The sequence below is a fragment of the Mus pahari genome, chromosome 8 (genome assembly GCF_900095145.1).
Source record: "Mus pahari chromosome 8, PAHARI_EIJ_v1.1, whole genome shotgun sequence".
In the NCBI taxonomy this organism is placed as follows: Eukaryota; Metazoa; Chordata; class Mammalia; order Rodentia; family Muridae; genus Mus; species Mus pahari.
The window spans coordinates 39,082,047-39,094,037 of record NC_034597.1 but is presented as its reverse complement, the minus strand read 5'-3'; the positions used below and the strand labels follow the sequence as shown (position 1 = coordinate 39,094,037).

Sequence of the window (11,991 nt, the reverse complement as noted above, 5' to 3'; positions counted from 1 at the left end):
ACAGTGTCTCTTGTTAAATAATACTTGTAGGAAACAAATGGGCAGAACAAGAAACACACACACACACACACACACACACACACACACACACACACACACCACCACCACCACCACCACCACCACCACCTCCACCACCCATTTTTGGAGCTGTTTCTTTTTAGCAACCCTGGCTAAAGTCTACCGTACATACTGCTGCCCATTCTGTATTGCAATTACCAATGAGGATAAGAAACCCACCTGGTGACATGCATGCTTACTGGACAGTCTTGCCAGGTGTGCTTTATTTAACATTTTTTTTTTTTTTTACTTGCAGGGGATTGGGTTCAAGCCCTTGCCCAGGATGGGAAATAGTAATGTTCAGTAAGAGCGTTACTGAGCTATCTTCCCACACCTTGGTTTATGAGACAGGGTCTCACAATGTAGCCCCATCTGACCTGCCCCCACCTCCCAAGTACTATCCGGAGGCAGGAGTGACTGTGCCCGGCTCAGTGTCTGGCTTTTATTCACACAGCTAGCTCAAGTGTGCCCCCAGCTCAGCCCTCTGTGGTGCAGTACTGGGTGGAATTCTAACCAGATTTGGGGTCTCAGTAGTGGCCACCTTCTAACTCCGTGACCTGGGGCAATATTTCACTGTCTTGTGCTACTTCTCTTCATAGATAAGGTGAGGGTATTCTGCCTCCTCTAGAGTGCTGTGGAGCAGAGTGGATGAGCTGAAGGAAGGCTTGGTAAGGAATGCTAATGTAGTGTCTTCACCCAACCCGTCTTCTTCCGCCACTGTAATCATTAATCACAAGCCAGCTGAGCTAGGGCAGTCTTGTGCAAAATTATCGGATCATCAGAAACATTTTTGTAAGAAAATTGTTTTCATATTCCCTTTCCTTATTAATAATTTCTTTAAAAAAGTATTCAGATAAAAGAGTTGGCCTGACCTTTCTCAGAAAATACTTTTCGTGTGCATTCATTAGAGACGCTGAGAAAAGGGGGGGGGGCATTGCTATAAGGTGAAGGGCCCTTCCCTGTCCCTGAATGGTGTGAAACAGAGGGAATGAAAAGGACTCTCAGAAGCAAGCCTCAGGTGCAGGACAGCAAACTGTCCGTCAGACCCCTGTCCTTTCTCCATCCTGGAAGCATCCGCTTGCTACTCTCACCTCTTCAGCCCAAAGAACACGCCTCATCCCCTGCCATCCTCCCTCACCACCGTGTGCTTCCTCTATGGCTGCCTCACCCCTGCCATCCTTCCCCACCACCGTGTGCTTCGTCTATGGCTGTTTGGGAAATGCCTTCTTATCTATAATCTAGAAAATGGCATGTGTTCTCGCTCTCTAGCTTCTATGCAACAAAATGGAAGTGAGTGAGGCTCTTAAGGGCTTGTGCCACGGCTACTTCATGATCAGAAACCTCAGACACTACTGGCAACCAGGAAGGGAAACAGAGGCACTTGTTTCAAGGCTCAGCAGTGACACTTCTGAGAAGAGGTCACCACGGTGATACAGGATCAAGTAGAATAGCCCACCGTTGTCCGGGGTGAGCAACACCGAGGACAGAATTAATTTCTAACTATGAAACTAAGGGGGTGGGGGAATGCCTGCTTAATTATTTCTTAGTTTTAGAAAATCCAGATCATCTAATTTAAATGTTTCTCTCCCTGCTTCACACTGCTCAGGATTTTTCTGACTTAGTAAAGGATTTTTGGGGAAAGATGAATTCCACAATGATAAACGTAACAAAACAACTGTCTTTTCAAGATGGTCAGGAGTAAGAAATAACACACTCGCACACTGTAATGGCCAGCTGAGAGGAAAGGACAGTAACCACCCCCAAGTCTCCAGAGCTCATGGGATCATTTCTGGATCAGAAAATGGCACACTCCACCCTGCACAGAGGCTCTGAGCTTTATCAGCGGGGAAAGTGGCGATGGCCACTGTGAAGCATCTGTGAGAATTTTCCAGAGCGGATCCCACTCACCAGCTTTCCCCTCTGCTGGGCCGACCTGGTCTCTCGCAAGGTGTATACATCCCCACAGACAGAGATCTCTCTCCAGACTCCAGGCTGGGATTCCTCGGTGAAGCCTCCTTGCGGGTGCATCACCAGGACCCCGTTGGTGGTGAGCCCGTCCATGTGTCCATCAGGGTTTTTCCATTTTGCTGCCTTCTCCTGGAGAACAAGACCACAGACCAGAAAAAGATTGGTAAAGGAACACCGGAAAAGGGGGACTCCAGAGTCTCCTTAAAATATAGGGAAAGCTAGCTGGGCAGTGGTGGTGCTCGCCTTTAATCCCAGCACTCGGGAGGCAGAGGCAGGTTCTCTGAGTTCCAGGCCAGCCTGGTCTACAGAGTGAGTTCCAGGACAGCCAGGGCTACACAGAGAAACCCTGCATTGAGAAACTTCGTACACAGCCAAGGTGGAAGAGAGGTGAGGGATTTTGACTTCTATTGAATGCTGATAGCTAGAAGATAATGTGCTGCTCTGACACCAGGAGAGGTGTTAAGCTGTTTGAAGTGGAAAGGTTGATCTCTGGCTACTCATTATGCCCTCCTCAGGAGTTTAGACATCCCTGGTACCTGACCTCCTTACTGACAGATTCCCCTCCCCTGTGTCAAGCCTGAAATCCCAGCCTTCACCTCCTTTCCTTGGCTTCACTTCTGCCTGCTCTTACCCAAGCACCTACAACTGTTTTACGTGTACTCGCTACGCTACCTGGATAGAGAAGGAAACAGAATATTCTGAACAGTACTTTTTATTAAAGTTTTTATCAAAATTAAAACAAAAAATTAAGCCAATCATTTAGGAGCCAGTGTGTTTCCACACAAGTGGCTGTGCCTGTTCCCAAGGGGGACAGAGATGGGACAAACTGCTCAGGCTGCTGCGCTGCTTTGATGCCCCTCCCCCTTCCTAGTGACAGAACTCATGTTTTGTCCATGGGGCAGGGCAGGGAGGATGAAAGCCCTGCTTAGTACAAAGCAGTTCCAGGCTTCCTAGTGCTCCATGCCACAGAGGAGAGGGCGGCACATTCAGAAGCAGGCTTCCCTCTCCACTCAAGCCCCAAGTGGCTGATGTGCCAGCAGAGACACTGGGCAAGACAGAGAGAACCCCGCCCAAGATGTCACAGGACCACTGCATCAACCAGTGCTGGACGGGCCTTCCATGGCACTTCCTGTCATGTGGGACAATATATATCATCATCCTTTAGGTCAAAAGGGACAATTACTCTCTGCAACAATATTCTGATTCAAGAGATATCTGTATCAGGATAGGATAGTCACTAAAGCTTTTGGGGTTTGTTTACCAAGATATCCCACGAGGAAAGGGCTTTCTCTTTGTTACGGCATACCACATATGGATGGGATAAAGCAAACACTCATTTTTCAGTGAACAGTTAGTTCACTAACAATTTCCTTTGAGCTCTAAAGAGTTAAATTTGGCTGCTTATTTTACCCTTTGAAATAAACCTCTCAAATTCACCATAAATGTGTTATACATAATGCTAACACATACTCCTTTGAACTAATTACTGCATACATTATAACTGATACAGCAAATACGACCATAACCAAGTAATCTACAGATTTTCTTTTTACTGAGGCAGCAACTTTCTGCGCAGTACAGGCTGGCCTTGAACTTATAACCCTCCTGCTTCTCTCTCCTGATGGCCGGGTGCATGTGGCCAAGATTCAAATTAGTCCCAAGTTTTTACTACTGTTTTCTCAAGCTGTCCTGAAAACTAAAACTTCGAAAAAAAAAAAAAATCTAACTGCAGCCGCCATACGAAGCAACCTTCCCTCCCAAATGAAGTAACTCTACCGGTGTGTGTGAGCCTGGTGTGTGTAAGCCTGAAACCAGAACAGTCACAGTACTTACTCCAAGAAATATATTTTTGGAAGAATCGAATCCTGCTGCAAATATGCGTGCGGTGTATGGCTCATTCCTGTCACACACGATCCTGCAGGCAAACCTAGAGATGGTGCTCTGTGTGATCTGGGCATCGTCGTTCTGACCGCCGGAAACCGTGTCTGTGACCACGAAGTCAATGGGGCTTTCTGTTGACCTGCCCACCTGAAGAAACCAAAAGTTCTCATGATGCACATGAAAAACACCAGGCTCTGTGTCGCATTCACGGAACAGAGGCCCAGAACCCTGTCAACCTCATTATCTTTGCTAAATCAATTGCATGTCCTTCTTTGTTATTGAACAGAGAAATTACTATAAATAACCAGATCTTTTTTTTTTTTTTAAAAAAAGATGTTTCATTTTATCCTGCTACCAACAGTTAATGGGGTCTAAATGCTCCCCACCTTGTCCCCACATGACCTTTGTGTGTGTGTATATACAGACCAACATGCATATAGAGGCCAGAAGACAACCTTAGCTGTCATCTTCAAAGATTCTGCCTACTTCCTGAGACAGTCTCTCATAGCCTGCTCTTCACCAGTCAGGCTGGGCGGGCTGGTTAGCCAGCTATAGCGAGCCTCCTGTGTCTCCCTCCCTGGCACGGAAGTTACTAGCACGCATCACTACCCTTGGTATTTTTTGTGGATTCTGGGACTTGAACTTAGGTCCTCATGCTTGAGAGGCAAGCAGTTTACCAATTAAGCTATCTCTTCAGCCTGAGATGGGTGCATACAAATGCACAATACTGTAGCTATAATGCTATAGACTAGATTCCTTGATCTTATTCATTTTGTTTTCTGCAACTTTATGTCAGTTAGTCTACCAATTTTAAATATCATGAGAAAGCTCAATTTTTCTACTCTTGAAGAGTGATGTTGGATTTGCTATCTTGGATCCACTTGAAAATTATTTTTACAGCAAATCATTCTTGTTCTCTATTTTCGGAGGAATCAAACCTTTAAAGAACCAAAGGAACTCTCTGCTTGCTGGACTCCCTGAGTCAGAGCCCATGACTCATACCCAACACTGCACAAAGCTCTTACCCCGAGACAGAGGGACAGAGCTGGCTGCCACTGTTCAGTCACCCTAAGAACAGGGGACAGGGGCTTATCTTCGTCAGTCCAAAGCTCAGAATATTGGTGAAGGAAAAATTTAAAAAGCTGTTCTTAGCACTTCATGTATGGATTAAAAAGAAGCCTCTCTGGGGCACGACTAAAAGTTGTTACCAATATTACAGGGTCTTCCTTTCCTTGGTAAGATGTCAAAACTGCCAAGAGATTGTATTTCACAAGAGTCACAAGAGTTCTAACAGCCTTTCCTGTTCAGGAGACTCCACTAACACACGGCCTGCTTTCCCCTGTGAACTAGAAGACACATTTGCTTATGAGTTGGAAAATCTGCAGGATGGGACATTAAACATTTATGTACTGGTGTTCCCTGTGTGTCTGCCTGGAGGCACTGACAAACATGGCCTTCAATCAAAACCATTTACACAAAGATGAAGAATTCCTCACTAAATACACAGCTAATGTCTTCGTCTGAAAACAGAGACTGGCTCAGAATCTGCGTGTGGGAGGAACACACGGGCCCTGACACGGATGCACAGAAGGCCATGAAAATCAATTTCCAAGGTGTTTGTATTCTGATCGTGAATTCCGCGCCTGGAAGATAAGCAATGTAAAATACATGATTTTTTAAAAAAGAAAATCCCAAGGGATAAAGTAAAAAGAAGAGATCTTATGTCATCTAGCTCCGCATGCTTCCCGGGAGTGTCCTTAAGTTTCTTTGTAAATTTGTTCTGTATGTGCCCACGCATAGACTACTACCCCTGTAAAGCCAACAGACATCTATTTTCTCTTGCTTTACGTGGCCCTTCACTCCTTGTTCTAATGACGCGTGCAGCATAAGTGAGGTTACTGGTTTCACTGAAACTCATCAACCTGAGCAGATATGTACAGCTTTGTGGTATGCATTTCAGGCTTAGAAAACTTACAACTTGTTTAATAAAGTTTTACATTCACGTTACCATAAAACCATACCATCTAATTCATCTTTCTAGGGTTGTGTAACCTTCTCTCTGCTGGTTTGTTTTCACCACAGGTGTGTAACTTAGCTCTAGTGATGGACAAAGCTATGAGCCTTTTTGTTGTTGTTGTCGTCCTTAAACTTGAAACTACTTACTAACAAATTTAAAAATAAGTTTTATAGTTTTATATATGCACAGTTCAATATAAAAACATACAAACGCACAGAATGAAAGTGCAGCTCCTTTTCTTTTAAAACTACAGTATTTCGCATTTGTTATTTTAGAAATTTGTGCACATCTACAATGTGTTTTGATTATATCTACTCCCTAGTCATCACAGCAGCCCCTCCTGGATCCCTCTACATAGCCCCGCCCCAAATCCCAATTTCCTGTCCTATTTTTTCCTTAAGCTGGAGTCCAGTTACTGACGCCCACATGTGCATTGGTGTAAGGCATAGTCTACCTACTGGAGTCACCTCAAACAACACCGGCCCTACCTTCCCCAGGAGCAGCAGCAGTCAACTGCTCCTCAGCGAGGGTGGGCGCCTCGTGAGCCACTCCCACACCTATGAACGAATGGCTGACTAGTCTGACCTTGTGTAGGTCTTGTGGAGGCAGGCTCTACCTTTCTTCTCCACCTTTCTTTAAGGTTTTTGTTTTTGTTTTTTTTTAAAGAAAGGTCAACAAATGCTTCAAGTATTAAACAAATATAGAAACATAAAAAGGAGAAAATACAGTTTCTTCAAACTCAGCATCATACCTCACCCTGAACTTTTAGTCTTAAAGATGATTAGGGGTGAAATAAATATGAGAAGCCCTACACTTTTCCTGGCCACGTCAAAAAACCCGAAGCCTGGGTCCTCATGTCCATCAGTCTCAGAGAAAAGAGGCGGGACTTCACACACTCTGGGTCCTCATGTCCACCTGTCTTGGAGAGGCAGAACTTTATACACTCATTTGTAAGCTAAATGCCACTGCACTTCTAAAATGCCACACACTGCTCTTAGACAGGTCGGCTGAGGCCCACTTCCCAGCCCCAGCCCTTCACGTCCACAGCCATTACTTCCTTCCAGGAGCGCAACATTGTGACTTTTCCCTCTAGTCACTAAATTCATGTCTCATGACTCAACTGAAACTGACTTCAAAGACCTGAAATTCTATTTCAACCGAAAGATTCTGCTGGATCAGTTATTTGAAGCTGATTTTAAGCCTGCTCTTATCTAGCTGGCCAGATTATGATTTATCACCTCACCTCCGACTGCACCTTATATCTGGGGTACTAGTATGATTTTCTCCTTTAAGACACAAGCCTCATATTGCTTTTGCCAGCAAAGACATTTCAGCCACTTTCTCACTGAAAGCCTGGTTGGTGTGGGAAACCTGCCGTCCATCTTTTCTTGTGTTGGATCAGCTCCCCCCCTTCTCTTACAGGCAGTTGTGTAGACAAGCTGAGAGGCCTCTAAATTTCATCTGACAGTTGAGTGGTACCCAAGCCAAGATGTCTCTGAATTCATCTACTATTCATAGAATGCTGGCAGGCGCTCGGAGAATGGCTGTAGCGAGAGCTTCTCTCACCATACTTCAAGTTTTATATATAAGCAAAGCATATTTGTTGAAGGGGCCCAAGAAGCCGGGGCTGAAGTGGTACAGAGTCCTCTCATTTCTCCTCTCCCTTACTCTATACATTTATTTTCTCACTTTTGCCCACTCTGACACAGAAGAATCATGGCAGTTTCTATCTAGGAGCCCTCTCTTAGAAGTGCCTTGGATCCCAAGGGAGTCCTTTCCTGTGGCTCTGCTCTGACAGTCTTCCCTGAATCTTCACTCGCTCCTTCGTCTCGGGTCATGCACTCATCAGACACACTCTGGAACTCCTTGGGCTGCTGTTAAAGGCACGGATCTGTTCTGGTTTCTGTTAAAAATTCTAGCCTGTCACCGATAACCTTTAAATATATATAATGAAAGTGAGTATTAGAAAAATGACCCTTGGCTTAGACCGTCTCCGCCATGCCGAACTGCTATAAAAGTTTCCATAGCTGCTCTTGGAACTTACTCCTGCCACCAAGCATCCTGCTGCCAGCACAGTGGCCACAGACCCCCCACTAGATGCCTGCCTTAGGAAATCTCTCCTGTCTGCCTGTGCCACCAGCTCTCACCCACTAGTTATGCACCTTGGAAAGCCACATTCACCTGATGAACCTCCCTTCTCAGCCCAGGCCAGCTGGCGGCCTGGCCATCTCCCTTCTGGGGGAGGGGGGTGTCAGCACACTGCTAATGGCAGGCTGCGAGCCTGAACACATCTGCCCCTGGTATTTATCCTGCAAACTTTCAGCTCTTCCTCCTCTCTCCTCTCCCATCAAATTGCCTTTACTAGCTCCAAGCTCCGGCTCTTCTGGGAGCCCCCAGCTAGCAGATCCAACCTCACCTACGCTTCCTGAGCATCTCTGGTGTGACTCGCTCTGAACAAAAACGTTGAGCCTGCAGCCCCTCTCTGGAAGGCAATGGCTGCGGTATAATTTGTTCAGTCTAAAAATCAAACCCAACAACTGTCTGTGAGTCTTCCCGTGGTCCCTCTGTACAACCTTGTCACATAGCCTCTGAGCATAATTATGGACTTCCATTCTCCTTTCTTGGCTCCAGTCATCATCACTGTAGACAGGGACTCTACTTCCTTCATCTAGCTCAAAACACAGACTTCTGATGGTCTGATGGTCTTAGTGTTCCTCAACCATAAATTAATGCTGTGTGTGTGTGTGTGTGTGTGTGTGTATACAGGACAAGTGCCAAAAGTAATAGTTTAAAATGCAGGTATTACTAAATCAATGCTAATTAAATGCTACCATCTAGAACTATAGTGAAGTAGCTAAGTTAAGCCAGTCTCCTGGCCTCATAAGCAGAGCACACTTGGCCCTTTGTCTCCTCTGAGTGACAGTGTAAGGCACCTGAGCCTCCTCTGACTCGCTCAGATTTTTTTTTTAACTTTCTTGTTGAGAGCTTCTTTATTTCCTTTCTTCATTTAGTCCAAGCCTAGGAAGCAACTACTGAGATCTTGCTTGCTTCTATGAATTCAAACTCTATCTTGTCTAAATCCCTAAATCCACACTTAACCCTGACTGTTCACGCTGACACTCCACAGCATACACGTGACCCTGACAGCAACGCAGCCCACGCTGAGGCCCGTCCTAGGACAGCTCCTGGACTATTTGCCTGTGGCAGACTTTGAACATACGTGCTTGCTAAAGGGAGGAAAAGCTGGGCACGGTGTCGTCTGCCTTTACCCCAGCACCCAGAGGCAGGCAGAGGTGGATCGCTGTGAGTTCACATCCTGCCTGGTGTACACAGAGAGACCCTGTTCAAACAAACAAACCAAACCAAAACAGAACTCAGAACATGACTCTGTTCAGTTGTCAGTAAGTGGTAGATATGACAGGGCTGGAGAAATAGCAGTTTAGAGCACTTGCTGCTCTTCCAGAGGACTTAAATTTGGTTCCTGGCACCCACATAAGACAGCTCACAACCTTCTGTAGTTCCAGTTCCAGGTCTACACCCTCTCCTGGCCTTGGCAGACACCTGCATACAGATGGGATAGACTGTGACACAGAGACACATAACAAAACAAAACAAAACAAAACACCAGAGTATTTCAGGAAAACCCACCAGTGTCGTGTTTTCTTAAGACACAGTCTTGTCTTGCCTCTCTCTATAAGGAGGCAGCATTGGTGCTGTGTGGAAAACAAAGACCCGAAGCTTACTTCTGCCACAGTCATTCATCTCTGACCTCAGTTGAAGTTGCTTTTTCCTTCAAAAATCTGGAGTTTTCAGGTTCAAAATTTAGAGGCTATAAAAAAAAATCAGTATTTTTCCTTTTTCTGTCTATGTATGAAAAGAGGTTGCATGAATCCATGTTTGTGTGTGTGCACACAGAGGCCAGACATCAATGCCACGTCTTTCCCTGTGACTGTCACCATTATTTACCCTTGATTTTCTTTGCCAGTGTGTGCATGTGTGCTTATGTGTGCGTGCATACATGCATGCGTGCATGTGTGTATGTGTGTGCGTGCACACATGAATGCATGAGTGTTTGTGTGTGCATGTATGTGTGTGTGTGTGTGTGTGTGCGCATGTACATGTGTGAGCATATGTATGTGGGGGCAGAGGAGTGATGAGTGAGGGGCGTGCATGTAAGGCACTGTGTGGAGGTCACAGGACAATCTGCCTGAGTTGGTTCTCTCTAACCTTGTAGCTTCTGGGAGCCCCACCAATTTGCTAAGACTAGCTGGCCAAAGAGCACTTGGATCTGCCCATCTCTGGCCCCTCAAAGCCAGGGTTAGAGTTCTCTACCAAACTTGGCTTTTATGTGGGTGTGGGGGACCAAAGTCAGGTCCACATGCTTGTACTGTAGGCACTTTACCGACCAACCCACCTCTTTACCCTACAAGTCAGCCTTTTGAAAAAGCATGGACCCTGGTCTCCAGAAGGCTCTCAAGGCTATGCCCTGTCAAGGGGTCTGAGTCCAAAAGCCCAGATTTCTTCCATAATAAAATAAAGATGTCAAGATGGCACTTGTATCCCACTGTGATGACCTCTGTGAACAGTGGTGTAAGTACTAGTGACAAGGACCGTGGTGCTTCCAGCTGAGTCCACACTGTGCCCTCCACATTGCTATATATTTGCAGGTGAAAAATTATCCATTTTATTAGATCTTGAATACTTTTACTACTGTGACAAAATGAAACACTCAGAAGTTAGCTGAAAAAAAAAAAATCCAACTGCATTTTTAATTCATTCTAAGGAGAGGGCGCGAGAAAGACCGTACTCTTCATCAAAGGATGCTGCATGGCTGTAGAGAATTACTCAAGATGCTCCTTAAAGGAGTGCGCCATCTCCCACTCGAATGTGGCACCTGCCTGGACACTCCCCATGGGACAGACAGCAAGCAAGCTGTTGATTAAAGGTTGGGAAAGTATCAGCGGCAGTTGTCACACAGTCGTGACCCTCTTAGTTACAGCTGAGAATGCGTTCAGGCCACGTGTAGTAAAAAGGCTTTGCAACTGAAAATGGGCACTGTCCCCAAGCAAACATTATAACATTCCATAACAATATGACAGAACTTATGTGCCTGTCCTTGGCACAACAAGAGCCATTTAGGTGGCGCACGGAATGGCACAGAGAGTGGAGCTGCTAATACTGTGTGTATAAATAACAGAGACCTTGCTTCTGAGTCTGAACTGGCATTTGAACAACTAAGCCTGTATTTATGGTTATGTCTGTTATTTAGTGCACAGCTGTCTAGAACTGTTTAGCTTCATGTGGTCTCCAAATCTGCACACCACCTCTTACTCCTTCCTTCGTGAAGCTGGCTGCCTAGATAATGTTTTATTTATCCTTTTAGAGACTTTTAGTGTACTTAAGAACTGTTTCAGTCATTCAATAGCACCATTTTAACAAAACAATATTTAATATTAATGTAATATTTGGCATAACTGCCTATATTTAATACCATGACTTAATTGTTTGACACTTCACACTAAGCAATCCTAACTGACTCTAATATTAAGAGTAGGACTCGCTATCCACGGTGGTCTTGCTATTCGCTCCACCAGAGCTGTGAGTCTGTATTCAGAGCTTTGCCTTGCTCGGCACGATGGCCTTGCAGGGCTCCGGTGTACAGCTGGACCTGAACTTCCCGCATGGGCTCCAGCTGGTTATCTCTTAAGCCACGCTTTGAGCAAGAGCTTTGCACACTGTCATGTTGCACATAGGAAAGGACATCCCTGGGATAAGTCTGGGAAGAGAAAACTTTTCCCTTGGGAAGATCACAGTTGAGTCCAAGTGTGTGAGCAGTTCAGTTTTCCCCAGCCATTTCCACATCTCTGCCCCACAGAGGTTCCTTTGGTTTATAATGCATAACAGATTTACCTAGCTCTCCCATGTTTTTGACAAAAGTCTTTGGATTCCTTTTCTAATCCAGCAAGAGAAAAGTAATGTTTCTCCACTAATTAAGATCACATATCCTCCTTTTTTGTAGGTAAGGTACAGTGTATTTTCTTATTTTAAAGAGCTATTTAATGTCCTTT

General features: G+C 45.3%; 1 protein-coding gene across 1 annotated transcript in view; it reads right to left on the bottom strand.

Moving 5' to 3' along the window:
* Window positions 1-11,991, bottom strand: part of Peli2 (pellino E3 ubiquitin protein ligase family member 2) — a 132,594-nt gene that overhangs the window by 3,875 nt on the left and 116,728 nt on the right. The window contains exons 4-5 of the mRNA XM_021203341.2: window positions 3,859-4,053; window positions 1,966-2,154 (exon numbers count right to left, since the gene is read on the bottom strand). Of these exons, the coding sequence (XP_021059000.1) occupies window positions 1,966-2,154; window positions 3,859-4,053 (384 nt within the window). The remainder of the gene's footprint in view (window positions 1-1,965; window positions 2,155-3,858; window positions 4,054-11,991) is intronic.